At 43.6% G+C, this 17,621-nt stretch overlaps 1 protein-coding gene across 1 annotated transcript in view; it reads right to left on the bottom strand.

Annotated features, from left to right (window-relative positions):
• Positions 1-17,621, bottom strand: part of thoc2 (THO complex 2) — a 162,537-nt gene that overhangs the window by 130,606 nt on the left and 14,310 nt on the right. The window contains exon 2 of the mRNA XM_078547456.1: positions 5,399-5,457. Coding sequence (XP_078403582.1) covers positions 5,399-5,457 — 59 coding nt within the window. The remainder of the gene's footprint in view (positions 1-5,398; positions 5,458-17,621) is intronic.

Genomic DNA, 17,621 nt, shown 5'->3' with positions numbered 1-17,621 from the left:
TCTCCACATCAACCCTGTCAAGACCCCTCAGGATCTTATATGTTTCAATCAAGTCGTCTCTTACTGTTCTTAACTCCAGCAGATACAAGCCTCGTCTGTCCAACCTTTCCTCATAAGACAACCCAGCCAATCCAGGTATTAGTTTTGTAAACCTTCTCTGAACTGCTTCCAACACATTTACATCCTTCCTTAAATAAGGAGACCAATACTATACACAATATTCCAGATATGGTCTTACCAATGCCCTGTGTAACTGAAGCTTAACCCCCCCCTACACTTCTAATTCAATTCCCCACACAATAAACAATAACATTCTACTACCTTTCCTAATTACTTGCTGTAACTGCATACGAGCCTTTTGCGATTCATGCACTAGGACCCCTGGATCCCTCTGCATCTCAGAGCTCTGCCACCTCTCACCACTTCGATAATATGCTTGTTTCTTATTCTTCCTGCCAAAATGTACAATTTCACATTTTCCCACATGACACTCCATTTGCCAGGTCTTTGCCTACTCACTTAACCTATGTATATCCCTTTGCAGCTTCTTTGTGTCCTATTCACATTTTACTATCGTACCCATCTTTGTGTCATCAGCAAATTTAGCAACCATGCCTTCGGTCCCTTAATCCAAGTCACTTATATAAACTGTAAGTTAAGGCCGCAGCTACTGATCCCTCTGCACACCACTCGTTAGATCTTCCAACTAGAAAATGACCCATTATGCCAACTCTGTTTCCTGTTAGCTAGCCAATCTTCTATCCATGCCAATACGTTACCCCTTTACTGCGCTTTTATTTTTCGCAATAACCTTTGATGTGGCACCTTATCAAATGCCTTCTGGAAATCTAAATACAGTACATCCAGCGGTTTCCCCTTTATCCACATCAGATGTTACTTCTTCAAAGAACTCCATTAAATTGGGTAAACAATTTCCCTTTCAGAAAACCATGTTGACTCTGCCTGATTACTCTGAATTTTTCCAAGTGCACTGCTATAACGTCTGTAATAATCGCTTCTTACATTTTCCCTTAGGTGTTAAGCTAACTGGCCTGAGGTTTCCTGCTTTCTGTCTCCCTCCCTTTTTGAATAAAGGAGTTATATGCGCTATTTTCCAATCTAATGGAACCTTCCCTGAATCTCAGGAATTTTGGAAAATTAAAACAAAGACATCAATTATCTCACTAGCCACTTCTTTTAAGGCCATAGGATGAAGCCCATCAGGGCCCAGGGACTTGTCAGCCCACAGCTCCAACAATTTTCTTAGTACCACTTCCCTCGTGACTGCAATTTTCCCAAGTTTCTCCCTCCCTTCCATTTCCTGATTTACAGCTATTTCTGGGGTGGTACTTGTTTCTTCTCTTGTGAAGATTGTGCAAAATACCCTTTCAATTCATCTGCCATCTCCTTCTTTTCCATTATTAATTCCCCAGACACAGTTTCTATAGGACCAATGCTCACTTGGTTAACGCTTTTCTTTTTAAAATATCTATAGAAACTATTACTATCTGTCTTTATATTTCTCGCTAACTTTCTCTTGTACTCTAACTTTTCCTTCCTTATAGATCTTATGGTCATTCGTTGTTGTTTTTTATGTTCTGTCCAATCCTCTGACCTGTCACCCATCTTTACAATGCTTTTTCTTTAAGTTTGATACTATCTTTAATTTTTTTTTAGTTAACCATGGATGGTGGGTCCTCCCCTTGGAATATTTTTTCCTCGTTGGACTGTATCTATTCTGTGTATTCTGAAATATCCTCTTAAGTGTCTGCCACTGCAAAACTATTGACCTACCCTTAATCTAATTTGCCAATTCACTTTAGCTAGCTGTACCTTCATGACCTCATAATTGCCCTTATTTAAGTTTAAAATATTAGTCTTGGAATCACTCTTCTCTCCCTCAAACTGAATGTAAAATTCAGTCATATTATGATCGCTGCTACCTAGGGGCGCCTTCATTATGGAGTCATTAATTAATCCTATCTCATTGCACAATACCAGGTCTAGTATAGCCTGCTCTCTGGCTGGTGCCAGAACATGCTGTTCCACTAGTTGCAGTCTGCATTATCTACAGGAAGTACTGCAACAAATTACAAATGTATCGCACAAAGAACTCCCAAACTCGTGACCTTCACCACTTGGAAAGACAATGTCAGCAGGTGCATGTGAACATCATGCTCTCCAGGTTGCAACCCATCCTGACAGGAATATATAATTGCCATTCTTTCATCATGGCTGCATCAAAATCCTGGAGCCCCTTTAACAGCATTGCGAGACTAACAGCGACACATGGACCGCAGTGGTTCAAGGGAGCCCCACACCACCATCAGCTTAATACCAAAGAGAGATGGGAACTAAATTGTGCCTTGCCAGCAATACCCATATCCTAAGAATCAATTAATAAGAGCAACCAGGTTTGCAGCATCAAAGTTGTGGGCAGCTTAATCCTCCAGAGTAGAAGTGAGGTTAAAGTTCCACAAGAGTTCTCCTTATCATGCCCTAAAAATTCCAAGTGGAACAGTGGTGGCTCCAGAAAATTGCAAAAAATAATTTCCCCAGGGTTTTCATGGCTCTTTCGCAGATGTTATAAATGACAAAAATGAAAATATCCATGGAAATTTGACTTTTTTATTATTATGGCCATCCTGATTGCGCATAGAATTGGTGCTTGAATATCCAGCATGAATTAGAACTCATGCCATTATTCCAATTTCCGACATATTGAACTTTTCACCTCAACAATGGAGTCTCTGCAATTGCTTAGTGGTAAGGCGCCACTCACAATATGAGGACATAATACATCCTACTCTAATAATAAACCATTCAGGTAGAGAAAAGAGAAAAAAAAATCACAAATGGGATTCACAACTATTTGAAAACCAAAAGAAAGCAGCCTTGCACAAAAATATAAACAATTTTTAACATTTGCAGAGGTAGGAGAAGGGAAATGGATTTGCATACAAGAATTTTTGAGGAGGAATGGAATCAGAGATGGCATCAGCCTACAGTTTTCTCACAGAAATAGAATTTAAAGAGCGTGTAACTCAAGGGGCCAAGAGGAAACTATTAAAATATCAGATGGTTTGGGGTTTGAAGCTCAGTTCAGAGTTGAGCAAAATTCAAAGGCTATACATTATCAGTCGAGTTTGAGCAAACATCCATGAACATGGACCAGATTGGGAGGAGGGCAGTGTTTCTGAGCGGGAACTTGCATACGAACAAACATATGGACATATGAAACAAAAACAAAAACACCCGGAAAAACTCAGCAGGTCTGACAGCATCTGCGGAGAGGAACACAGTTAACGTTTCGAGTCTGTATGACTCTTCATCAGAACTAAAGAAATATAGAAATGAGGTGAAATATAAGCTGGTAGAGGGGGTGGAACAGGTAGAGCTGGTCAGAGGGCCAGTGATAGGTGGAGGCAAAGAAGAGGTTGCCAAAGATGTCGTAGACAAAAAGACAAAGGGGTGCTGACGGTGGTGGTATTATCTAAGGAATGTGCTAATGGTGACATTAAGGGTAGAAAGCAAGACAAACAAGTGGCAGATGGCCCTGGTGGGGGGAAGGGATCGAAATGGGCTAAAAGGTGGAGATAAACGATAGATTTAAAAATAGGTGGGAAAAGAAAAATATATTTTAAAAATATAAATTATTGGAAAAGGGGGGATCAGAAAGGGGGTGGGAATGGAGGAGAGAGTTCATGATCTGAAGTTGTCGAACTCAATGTTAAGTCCGGAAGGCTGTAGACTGTCTAGTTGGAAGGTGAGGTGCTGTTCCTCCCGTTTGCGTTGAGCTAACAATTTTTGTTTCAGATTTTCAGCATCCACAGTATTTTGCTTTTATATGGACATATGAAATAGGAGAAGTAGGCTATTTAGCCCCCTGAGCCTGCTTCGCCATTCAAACAGGTCATGGCTGACCTGTTTGCACTTCGAATTCCACATTCCCATCTACCCCTAATAATCTCTTGCCCAACAAAAATATATCTATCTCCTTCTTAAAAACATTCAATGACCCCGCCGCCATAGAGAAAAAATTTCTCCTCATCTCTGTCCTAAAAGGGCGACCCCTAATTTTAAAACAATGCCCCTAGTTCTGGACTCACCCACAAGAGGAAACATCCTTCCCACGTCCACCTTGTCAAGACCGTTCAGGGTCCTATGTACTTCAATCAAGTCACCCCTCAATTTTCTAAACTCCAGTGGAAACAAATTTGGCTTGGAGGGAAAGAAGATTTCTCTCTTGCTAACATCACCAAAGATGCATCAGCTATCCTCCTTAGCATTGCACGTCCAAAAGTTTTAATAAAATTGATGGGTTTCCTATGTTACAACAGCGATAACACTTCAAAAATATTTCATTGGCTGTGAAGTGCTTTTGGACTCCAAGGTTATGAAAGGTGTTAAAATAAATGCATGTTCTTCCTTTATATTAAAAAGTGCCCCAAAATATTATTTTTTGGGCCTTTACCCTTTGCATATTGCACACACTGCAGCAACAAAGGAAAAAAAAAACAGGTAAATTCTTGATGTTAATGCCTCAATAACAGGGGGAAAGAAAATAATTTTCCTACATTCTTTACACAAACAATTAGAATAACAGCAATTGAATGAAACCTTGTGAAAATTCACACCATCCTGTTTTTGACAGCAACATTCAGTCTTGAAATCGATCATTTTAGTTGCTAAAAGGAACACATTTCCATTACCAAATATTACAGAACAAAAGTGGTGCCAGAGATCCAGAAATAATTCCCCCCAAGTCCTTTATATAATCAAAGTCAACATTGCAATGTCAGCCAGTAAACTAACTCATTACCAAGATAACTATCAAATCACATGGATAAAACAGGCAAGTGTTAAACCAGATAATTACAATAAAAATAAGTAAACACAAAAGCATCAAAATAATTCTTTGCAGTGCAGCTATTTGAAGTGGTCATGTTTTTGTCAATGTTAGAACTAAACAGGAAAATACCAGCACCAGGGTAACAATTTTCCTTTCAGTGGATTGAAGGATGGAAACAAGGACTGGCCTTCAAACCTATATCGGAAGGGACAATTGAATGAGTCAACCAATGGAGTTCAGAATTCTTAAGATACTCAGGGCCTCAGATTCTTATTGCTGCTCCTTATTCAACTTGGAAGATTGATCCTAGTCTTGTGCTATTGAATTCTAAGAGCTCCACGTGGGAGGGACAACATTTTGAGCAAAACCCCTAAGGTCATAGAGTCATAACTGGCACAAAGGGAGGTCATTCAGCCCATCAAGTCCACGTCAGTTCTCTGTATAGCAATCCAGTCGCCAAATAATTGTAGTTCAAATAATGATTCAGGTCAGCCTGTTAACAAAGCTCATCTTCTCAATATCCATTTAAACTGAAGGAAATCTTACCTTTAAATGTTACGTCATTGTAACCTCGATTTTCATTAAGACTGCGGCATAATTGTACACTGTAAAATAAAAAAGATGTCAGAAATTTTAAAAGAATTGGCCAACAGTCAAAAACTGGATAATCACAATTTCATATATTTCTAAATGCAATATCATTATGGTTTTAAAAAATATATATTTTCATTTACAATAATATGGCTGCTTACTTTACATATATTGTTCCATGAGTTGGATTCTTACTCATAATTATTAGTGCAACCAAATTGAAACCAATACTAATGTATTCCTTCCATTAATGACTTGATGAGCACTTTTAACAAAATAACACAGAACAGGCCTGAGTACCATCTTGGTTCAGCAAACAATTTTAAAAACTTCTTTTGATAAGAATCATGTTACTATTACCCCTCTCAAAATGGCAGAGTGGGTCCCTAATACTCCAAACCAAAGAAAACGCATCTCAATTTGATTTTGCTATGATGAGCCTTTTGCTAACAACTACACAGGTAGAGGAGCAGATTTATACTCTAAACACTGCAATTACGGTCACCAGGAAATTCCTTATTTTTCACATCACTGGAAATGTTCATAATGAAAGAAAACTGGACTCAATTGCAAGGCTAGGCTATAGATACAGAGATGGATTTTTAACCAGAGAAAAATCAGTCAAGAAATTCTTTACAGAAACAACGTGAGCCACTTCATCCCAAGCCCATGTGCATTTGTCTCTCTCTCAAAAATAAAGTCAAGAAGACACTAGAGTGTACGTATTAGACTCTTCTCAATAGTGGAAAACACTGCAAGGAAAAAAATGGAATGTGACCAGCCTGCATTTCCAGACATCAAGTTTACAATGCAAGAGCCTGATGAATTGCACGCAACTCCAAATGAAAGCAACCTTGAAACACAATATTACAGACTGAAGAACAAGAACTGTGAAATATCATTTCGCTTTGAGAGCTAATGTTTTTGAAAGATGATGTCAACAGATTAAATGAACTGACGAACACATCAATGGTTTTGAATAAATCAGCTGGCAGTAGTAAGTTTACATTCAATAACAAACATAACGGTCCAGATCTTCCGGATATCGGAAGCCAGATGTACAACCCAGGATGTGCATCAGGATTTCCGCAGGAATTACCCGGGAAATTTGGATTTCCAATGGGCAACTCCACTGCTCCCCAGGACACTCCATGAACATCTCCGACACCGAGTTAGAGTTGGAGACTGGGAACAGTTCTGGCTTACTTACCTGGACAGTTACCAAGGAAATTTGAGACATAAAAATCCTAGTCAGCTCCTGGGTAACGACAGAACTGACCCCCACCCAAACATAAGTCACTCACACTTTCCCCCCAAATCCACTCGGACCTCCGTTCACTCCTCCAAAGCTCTGGCTAGCCCCCGACCCAACTACCCTTCCCGACCACACTAACGACACCCCCCCAACTCCCCCCCCCCACCCCCAACCATCCGACTACCCCCCAAGACCAACAAACCCCCAACTCACCTACCTGCCACCCGACCCACCTACCTCAAGCTACGGTTGGAGTGACAATCTGATGGCGAGCGCTGCTTCCCAGAATATTCAGGCCGGCGAGAAAAAACTGAAGTCAGAATTAAGGCAAAACGGATTTTTCTGCATGTCAATTTTTTTATTGCCCGAAACTGAATAGAAGGGCGTACTGACCCATGAGTTAGACAGGTATACTTTTCCACAGGAAAAGCCAAACAGTTGGCTGCAGGTTTCAAAAGACGCGAATTGTTAAGAGAACGTGCAATATGGGAAGCCTAAGGACTATTGGATTAAGTAGCCAAATAAATCACATTTACATGGTGAGCAGCACGTGCCACTGGAAGATTTATTATGCCTCTAATCGTAAATAAAATTAGTCATTCTGAAATGGTATATATTTCAACTTTAAAGCGAGCTGGATGGAACCCCTGTGAAGCACACTTCTTGGATGTCAGGTGAATGGCTTTTATCCAACCAGCAGAAAAATATGCTCAACCAGAACTAAAGCTAGCTGAATTCTTAAACTGCAGTGTTTCATGGACTTTGTCGTGAATTTCTATTTAAAAAATTCACAGAGTGTGAGACAGGTCTTTCTTTTTTTAATGCATCTGGAACAGAAAGCTTTTTTTATACTGTATGCTAATGCAGAACCAAACTCTTACCCTGATATGCATGGTATATTCAGACTGCTCTTTGAACTGTGAACACATGACACAAGACAAAACAATGGATTTTTGGGACTCCTTATTGTTTGCCTGAATATTGGGTCATTTAAAATAAAACTCTCAAGACCTAGGTCTCATTCGCAAGGCCAGCATTTTATTACCCACTCTCGGTATGGTGGTAGAACATCTTCTTGAAACACCACAATCAATGGTGAATGCACTCCCATAATGCTGTTAAGTAGAGTTCAGGATTTTGACTAAGCAAAAATGAAGGAATGGCAATTTTTGTCCGAAGAATAGTGTGTGACTTGAAGTGATGATGTTCCCATGCAGTTGCTACCTCTGCCCTTCTGCCTTGATGATGAAGCCTTGATAATTTGCTGCAGTGAATTCTGTCAATATACAATCCAGCCACAGCACACCAATAGTGGTGGAAGTAAAGGCATATTTTGATGGATAAGTGCTGATCAAGCGGACTGCTTTGCCCTGCACCATGTTGAGCTTCTTTAGCATTGCTGTAGCTGCACTCGTCAAACAAGTGCAGAATATTACATCACATTTTTGACTTGTGGCTTTCAAGTGCTGGAGGGACTTTGGGCAGTCAGAAGGTGATCACCCTCTACAGAATACCCAGTCTCTGACCTGCTATAGTAGCAAGAGCTTTTATGTAACTGGTCCAGTTCTGCTCCTGGTCAATGGTGACTCCCAGGATATTGATGGCAGGGGACTAGGTGATCGTAATGTAACCACATGTCAAGGTGAGATTGTTACATTTCCTCTTATTGGAGATGGTTATTACTTGATGTGTGTGGTGCGAAGGTTATTTGCCGATCAGCTCAAGCCTGGGCCTTGTGCAGGTCTTGCTGCATATGGAGATAGACTGCTGCATTATCTGAAGAACTGCAAATGGAACTGAACACTGTAATCATCTTGAGACTCGATGATGGAGACGAGGTCACTGAGGATATCTAGGTCTAAATGCCCTGAGGAATACCTGCAGTGATGTCCAGTTGCTGAGATCTCCCTTGACCTTAACCTTCCTTTGTGACATTTAAAACTTCAACCACTGAAGAATTTTCTCCCTGATCCCGACTGACTTCAGTTTTATTCGGACTCCTTGGTGCCACATTCAGGCAGATGCTGACTTAATGTCAAGGGCAGTCACTCGCACCTCACTTCTAGAATTCAGCTTTTGTCTTTGTTTGGATCAAAAATGTAATGAGGTCTGCAGCAAAGTAATCGGGTTCTGGGGAATGAGGTGGGTCAAGTAGATCAAGTGCCAGTAAGGGAATATTCAGGGAAGACTGATCATAATCTTTTAAGTATTAGAAGCTTTAAGTTAGCATGGAAAGGGAGAAGGAGCAATACACATTAGAAGTACTGAAGGAGAGTGGTACTAAATGATTTGCTCTTGCAGACAGCAGGCAAGGACACGACAGGCCGAATGACGACCTCCTGTGCTGTAACTATTCTATAATTCTAAAACACAAACAGCATTGGCGAATAAGTGCTATTCATAGCACTGTTAATGGCGCCTTCCATCACATTACTGACGATTGGAAGTAGAATGATGGGACAGTAATTGGCTGGTTTGTATATGTTCTGCTTTTTCAGGACAGGACATAACCTGGATAAGGTTCCAAAGTCAGGTAGATACCAGTACTGTGATGTATTGGAACAGCTTGACTAAAGGTGTATTAGTTCTGGTGCATGTCTTCAGCACTGTAGTTAAGATGTTGTTGGGTTACATCATCTCTGTTTCAACCAGGGCGCTAAGCCACTTCTTGGTTTTTGTTTTAATTTATTCACTCAGGCTGCGGCTGTCATTGGCTAGGTCAGCATTTATTGCCCATCCCTAAATGGCCTCGAGAAGGTGATGGCGAGTTGTCTTCTTGAACCATTGCAATCCATGTGTGTACGTACCCCCACAATGCTGTTAGGAAGGGAGTTCAAGGATTTTTACCTAGCGACAGTGAAGGAACGGCAATATCGTTCCAAGACTGGATGATGTATGGCTTCACTACCAGGTGGTGTTCCCATGCACCTGCTGCCCTTGTCCTTCTAGGTAGTGGAAGTCATGGGTTTAGATGTTCCTGCTGAAGGAGCCTTGATGAGTTGTTGCAGTGCATCTTTAACATGGTACACACTGTTACCACTGTGCATCATTAGTGGAGGGAGTGGATGTTGAAGGTAGTGGGTGGGTTGCCAATCAAGCTGGCTGTTTGGTCTGGCCGAGATGGTGTGAAGCTTCTTGAGTGTTGTTGGAGCTGCACTCATCCAGGCAAGTGTAGAGTTTTCCATCACACTCCTGACTTGTGCTTTGTAGATGGTGGACAGGTTTTGGGGAGTGAGGTGGTGCGTTACTCGTCGCAATATTCCTAGCCTCTGACCTGCTCTTGTAGCCAGAGTATTTATATTAGTCAGTTCAGCTTCTGGTTAATGGTAATCCGCAGAATGTTCATAATGGGGGATTCAGTGATGGTAACGCCACTGAATGTCAAGGGGAGATAGTTAGATTCTCTATTTTTGAAGATGGCCATTGCCTGGTACTTGTGTGGCACGAATGTTACATATCACAGATCAGTCCAAGCCAGTATGCTTGTCCAGGTCTTGTTGCACTTTAAAATGGACTGCTTCAGTATCTGAGGAGTCGTGAATGGTGAACATTATGTAATTATCAGCGAACATCCATACTTCTGACCTTATGATGGAGGGAAGCTCATTGGTGAAGCAGCTGGAGATAGTTGGGCCCAGGTCACTCCTCTGAGGAACTCCTGCAGTGATGCACTGGGGCTGAGATGACTGATCTCCAATCACAACCATCTTCCTTTGTGTTCAGTATGACTCCAACCAGTGCAGAGTTTTCTCCCTGCTTCTCACTGACTAGTTTTGCGAAGGCTCCTTGATGCCACACTCAGTCGAATGCTGCTTTGATCTCAAGGGCAGTCACTCTCATCGCACCTCAAGTTCAGCTCTTTTGTCCATGTTTGGACCAAGGCTGTGATGAGATCAGGAGCCAAGTGGCCCTGGCGGAACCCAAACCAAGCATCCAGACTGAGCATCAGGGAGCAGGTTATCGTTGTTCAAGTGCCACGATCGCTGTGTCGACCTTCCATCACTTCATATATGATCAACAGTAGACAGATTGGGTGCTAAAATGATGGCTTGGATTTGTCCTGCTTCTTGTGAATAGGGCATACCTGGACAATTTTCCCCATTGCCAGGTAGTTGCCAATGTTCTAACTGTGCTGAAACATCTTGGCCAGGGACATGGCTAGTTCTGGAGCACAGGTCTTTGATACGAATGCTGGAATGTTGTTAGGGCCCATAGCCTTTGCAGTATCCACTGCCTTCAGCCATTTCTTGACATGACGTGGCATGAACAGAATTGGCTGAAGGCTGGCGTCTCTAATATTTGGAACTTCAGGAAGAGGCTGGATGGAGATGCATCATTCACTCAGCGCTTCTGGCTGAAGCTGGTTGCAAATGCTTCAGCCTTCAATTTTGCATTGACGTGCTGGGCTCGACCATCATTGAGGATGGGAATATTTGTGGAGCCTCCTCCTGCAATTAGTTGTTGAATTATTCACCACTATTCACAACTCTACGTGGCAGGACTGCCGAGCTCAGATCTGATCATTTGATTGTGGAATCGCTTAGCTCTACCTATTGCATGCTGCTTCTGCTGTTTGACATGCAAGCAATCCTGTGTTGCAGGTTCATCATGTTGACATCTCATTTTTAGGTATGCCTGTTGCTACTCCTGGCATGCCCTCCTGCACTCTTCATTGAACCAGGGTTGATCATCCAGCATGATGCTAATTGTAGAGTGCAGGATATGCCAGGCCATGAGGTTACAGATGGTGGTTGTATATAATTCTGCCATTGCTGATGGCCCACAGCGCCTCACCATGCCCAGCTGAGTTGCTGGATCTGTTCTAAATCTGTCCCATTATGCACGGTGGTAGTGCCACACAACATGATAGAGAATATCTTCAATGTGAAGACAGGACTTCGCTCCCACAAGGACTCTGTGGTGGTCACTCCTACCAATACTATTACGGACAGATGAATCTGCGACAAGTAGATTTGTGAGATAAAGTCAAGAGGTTTTTCCCTCGTTGGCTCCCTCACCATTTGTCACAGACCCAGTCTAGCGGTTACGACCATTAGGACTCAGCCAGCTCAGTCAGCAGTGACAGTACTGAGTTCATCTTGGTTATGGGCATTGAAAGTCCCCACCCAGAATACGTTCTGTGCCCTTGCCACCCTCAGTGCTTCTTCCAATTGGTGTTCAACATCAAGGAGCACTGATTTATCAGCTTGGGGCGAGGGTGTGTGTGTGTGTGTGTGTGTGTGCACAACAGGTGATAATTAGCAGTAGGTTTCCTTGACCATGTGTGGACTTGATGTCATGGGACTTCATGAAGACAGGAGTCAACGTTGAGCACTCCCAGGGCACTCCCTCCTGATTTATACACCACTGTGCCGTCATCTCCGGTGGGTCTGTTCTACCGGTGGGACAGGACATGATGCTGGTACCTGGGACATTGTCATACTCACTCAATCATACCTTACAGATAATGTCAGGCGGTAGAATAGCTCTCCCAACTTTTGCACAAGCCCCCAGATGTTAGCGAGGAGGACTTCACAGGGTCAACAGGGCTGTTATCAAATCCGGTCCCAAGGTCAATGCCATTTGATCCATCCAATTTCATTTTTTTTCTGAATTTGTAGCTGTTTGGAATGACTTGCGAGGCCATTTCAGATGCATTTAGGAGTCTACCATATTGCTGTGGGTCTGTAGTCACATGTAGGCCAGACAAGGACAGTGAACCAGATGGGTTTTTACAAAAATCGACTATGGTTTCGTTGTCACGATTACTGATTAGCTTTTCATTCCAAATTTATTAATTGGATTTAAGTTCCACTCTCTGCCATGGTGGGATTTGAACCCTGGGCCTCTGGATTACTAGCCCAGTGACATAACCACAACTCCCTTCACATGACATGGAGTTTTCCAAGCTGGCTAAAGCTGGGCATCTGTGCTGGTGGGGATCATCCCACTCTGTATTTAAGTCTGAGGATATTAACAGTTCAGCCTGGTTTTCAACACTTATATAGTGGGCTGTGCCATTACTCAAGATGGGATGTTCGGGGAACCTGCTCCTGCCACAAATTGCTAATTTACAGACCATCATTCACGGCTAGATATGGCAAGGTTGTAGAGCCTTGTCCCAATCTACTGGTTGCAGGATTTCTTAGCTTTGTCTAAAGCATGCTGCTTTGATGTTTTGCAGTTTTACCAGGTTTGACACCTCATTTTCAGATACATCTGGTACAGCTTGAGACATGCTGCTCAACACTGCTCTTTTACCTAGTGTTGGTGATGGAGAAGTGAAGTGCATGAGGTTAGGTTGTGGTAGCATATAATTGTGCTGCTGCCACTATATCTCATGGATGCCCAGGTCTCACTCTCTAGGTTGGTTTGCAATCTATGCTAGTTGGCATGATGATGGTATCACACAACAGAATGGAGGTGGCCTCAGTGTGCAGACAGTCACCATGAGAACGATGCAGTAGTCACTCCCATCAATAATAATGACTGGTGAATCTGGCAGATTTGACAAGCAGGAGATGAGGCAATACTTATATGGTTGGTTCTTGCAATACCTGTCACAAACCCTGTCTAGTGTCTTCTGTACCTTGCTCCCTTGCTTCCTGTAGCTGTATGATGTGGGAGCTGGCAGCTCCCATTGCGAGCCACAGTGACCACATCTGCAGCAAGTGTTGGTTGCTGGAGGAACTCCGGCTCAGAATTGATGAGCTGGAGTCCAAGCTCCGGACGCTGCGGCACATCCGGGAGGGGGAGAGTTACCTGGACGCTTTGTTTAAGGAGGCGGTCACACCTGGTACATTAAGTACCTCAAGTTCGGTCAGTGGTCAGGGTCAGCAGGGTGTGACTGCAAGTGAGGCAGGTAGAGGGATCCTGTGTTCAGGAACAGAGGAGCCTCAGCTCTTGACCTTGTCCAACAGGTACGAGGTACTTGCTCCCTGTGTGGATGAGGAACAGGGCTATAGGGAGGATGAGCCAGCTGACCACGGCACCGTGGCACAGGAGGCCATTCAAGAGAGGGCAGCAAAAAGACAAGTGGTAGTTGTAGGGGATTCTATAATTAGGGGAATTGATAGCATCCTTTGTAAGCAGGATCGAGAGTCCCGGTGCCAGGGTGAGGGACATCTCTGACCGGCTTGAAAGGATATTGGAGAGGGAGGGGGAGGATCTAGTTGTTGTGGTCCACTTCGGGACAAATAACATAGGTAAGACTAGGAAAGAGGACCTATTTGGGGATTATCAGGAACTAGAAACTAAATTAAAGAACAGGTCCTCAAGGGTTATAATCTCCGGATTACTACCCAAGCTACGTGCAAATTGGCATAGGGACACGAGAATAAGGGAAGTAAACACGTGGCTAAAGGAGTGGTGTGGGAAAGAGGGGTTCCATTTTGTGAGGCACTGGCATCAGTATTGGAACAGGAGGGATCTGCACCGTTGGGACGGTCTCCACCTGAACCAATCTGGGACCAATGTTCTAGCAAAAAGGGTAAATAGGGTGGTCAACAGGACTTTAAACTAGAAACTGGGGGCGGGGGGGGGGTAGATTCAACTTCATGGAAAATTATGAAAAAACTGAAAAGAAAGAAGAGCCCAGGAGAGGCTATTAAAGTCCCCAGAACACAAAATAGGACAGAGTGTTTGGAAAGGGCTAGGAATCTAACTTCAAGCACATCAGATAAAGAGACGACAATGAGAAAGGGGACGGGAAATACAGGACTGAAGGTGTTGTATCTGAGTGCGCGCAGTAAACAAAATAAGGTAAATGAGCTTGTGGCACAGATTGAAATTGGCAGGTATGATGTGGTGGGCATCACGGAGACATGGCTGCAAGGGGATCAGGACTGGGAGCTAAATATCCAAGGATATACATCCTATCGAAAAGATAGACAGGTTGGCAGAGGGGGTGGGGTTGCTTTGTTAGTAAGAAATGAAATTAAATCGATAGCAAGAAATGACGTAGGGTCAGATGATGTAGAATCCGTGTGGGTAGAGTTGAGGAACCGCAAAGGTGAAAAAACCATAATGGGAGTTATATACAGGCCTCCGAACAGTAGTCAGGATGTGGGGCACAAGATACACCAGGAGATAGAAACGGCATCTAAGAAAGGCAAGGTTACAGTGATCATGGGGGATTTCAATATGCAGGTAGACTGGGAAAATCAGGTTGGTAGTGGATCCCAAGAAAAGGAATTTGTGGAATGTCTATGAGATGGCTTTTTGGAGCAGCTTGTGGTGGAGCCCACTAGGGAACAGGCAATTCTAGATTTAGTGATGTGTAATGAGGCAGATTTGATAAGGGAACTTAAGGTGAAGGAACCCTTAGGAGGAAGTGACCATAATATGATAGAATTTACCCTGCAATTTGAGAGGAAAAAGCTGGAATCAGATGTAACGGTATTACAGTTGAATAAAGGCAACTACAGAGGCATGAGGGAAGAGCTGGCCAGAATTGACTGGAAGATGAGCCTAGCAGGAAAGACAGTGGAACAGCAATGGCATGAGTTTCTGGGAGTAATTTGGGAGACACAGCAAAAATTCATCCCTAGGAAGAAGAAGCATACTAAAGGGAGGACGAGGCAACCATGGCTGACAAGGGAAGTCAGGGACAGCATAAAAGCTAAAGAGAAAGCATACAATGCGGCGAAGAGCAGTGGGAAACCAGGGGATTGGGAAGCCTACAAAGACCAACAGAGGACAGCTAAAAAAAAGAGAGGGAGAAGATTAAGTATGAGGGTAAACTAGCCAGCGATAGAAAAGAAGATTGCAAGAGTTTTTTTTAGATATATAAAGGGTAAGAGAGAGGCAAAAGTGGACATTGGGCCACTGGAAAATGACGCTGGAGTAGTAGTGGGGAACAAAGAAATGGCGGAGGAACTGAATAGGTACTTTGCGTCAGTCTTCACGGTGGAAGACACGAGTAACATCCCCAAAGTTCAAGAGAGTCGGGGGGCAGAGGTGAGTATGGTGGCCATTATCAAGGAGAAGGTGCTACGAAAACTGAAAGGTCTGAAGGTGGATAAATCACCTGGACCAGATGGATTAAACCTCAGAGTTCTGAAGGAGATAGCTGAAGAGATAGTGGAGGCGTTAGTGGTGATCTTTCAGGAACCACTCGAGTCAGGGAGGGTCCCACAGGACCGGAAAAACGCTAATGTAACCCCCCTGTTTAAGAAGGGATTAAGGCAAAAGACGGAAAATTACAGTCCAGTTAGCCTGACCTCGGTCGCTGGTAAGATTTTAGAGTCCATTATTAAGGATGAGATTTCAGAATACTTGGAAGTGCATGGTAAAATAGGGCAAAGTCAGCATTGTTTCATCAAGGGGAGGTCATGCCTGAACAAATCTATTAGAATTCTTTGAGGAGGTAACGAGTAGGTTAAACAAAGGAGAACCAATGGATGTTATCTACTTGGACTTCCAGAAGCCCTTTGACAAGGTGCCGCACAGGAGGCTGCTTAGTAATATAAGAGCCCATGGTGTTAAAGGCAAGGTACTAGCATGGATAGAAGATTGGCTGTCTGAGAGGAGGCAGAGAGTGGGGATAAGGGGGGTCCCTCTCAGGATGGCAGCTGGTGACTAGTGGAGTTCCGCAGGGGTCAGTGTTGGGACCACAACTTTTCACTTTATACATTAATGATCTAGATGAAGGAACTGAGGGCATCCTGGCTAAGTTTGCAGATGATACAAAGATAGGTGGAGGGACAGGTAGTATTGAGGAGGCGGGGAGGCTGCAGAAGGATTTGGACAGGTTAGGAGAATGGGCAAAGAAGTGGCAGATGGAATACAACGTGGGGAAGTGTGAGGTCATGCACTTTGGTAGGAAGAATGGAGTATATATTTGTGGAAGCAGTGCCAATCAAGCAGGCTGCTTTGTCCTGGATGGTGTCGGCTTCTTAAGTGTTGTTAGAGCTGCACTCATCCAGGCAAGTGGGGAGTACTCCCTCACACTCCTGACTTGTGCCTTGTAGGTGGTGGACAGGCTTTGAGGAGTCAGATGGTGAGATACTCGTCGTACGATTCCAAGCCTCTGACCTGCTTTTGTCGCCACAGTACTTATATGGCTAGTCCAGTTCAACTTCTGGTCAATGGTAAACCACCCCCCCCAGGATGTCAGTAGTGGGGGATTTAGTAATGGTAATGCCTTTGAATGTCAATGGGCGGTAGCTAGATTCTCTCTTGTTGGAGATGGTCATTGCTGGCACTTGTGTGGTGCAAATGTTACTTGCCACTTGTCAGCCCAAATCTGGATATTGTCCACGTCTTCCTGCATTCGGACATGGACTGCTTCAGTATCTGAGGTGTCGAGAATGGTGTTGAGCATTGTGCAATCATCAGCCGACATTCCCACTTCTGACCGTATAACGGAAGGAAAGTCATTAAAGAAGCAGCTGAAGATGGTTGGGCCGAGGGGACTACCCTGAGGAATTCCCGCAATTATGTTCTGGAACGGAGATGATTGACCTCCAACAACCACAACCATCTTCCCTTGTGCTAGATACGACTCCAACCAGCAGAGAGTTTTCCCCGTTTCCCATTGACTCCAGTTTTGTTAGGACTCCTTAATGCCACACTTGGTCAAATGCTGCTTTGATGTCAAGGGCAGTCACTCTCTGGAGTTCAGCTCTTTTGTTCATATTTTAACCAAGACTGTGACGAGGTCAGGAGCTGAGTGGCCCTGGCGGAACACAAACTGAGCATCAGTGAGCAGGTTATTGCTAAGCAACTGCCGTTTGACAGCACTGTTGATGACACCTTCCATCACTTTAGTGATGATCAAGAGTAGGTTGACAGGGTGGTAATTGGCTGGGTTGGATTTGTCCTGCTTTGTGTGTACAGGACATACCTGGGCAATTTTCCACATTGCTGGGTAGATGCCAGTGTAGCAGCTGTACTGGAACAGCTGGCTAGGGGCACCGGAAA

The sequence above is a fragment of the Cetorhinus maximus genome, chromosome 8 (genome assembly GCF_964194155.1).
Source record: "Cetorhinus maximus chromosome 8, sCetMax3.hap1.1, whole genome shotgun sequence".
NCBI lineage: Eukaryota > Metazoa > Chordata > Chondrichthyes > Lamniformes > Cetorhinidae > Cetorhinus > Cetorhinus maximus.
Note: the sequence above shows the minus strand (reverse complement) of the source record. Positions and strands in the feature narration are given on the sequence as shown.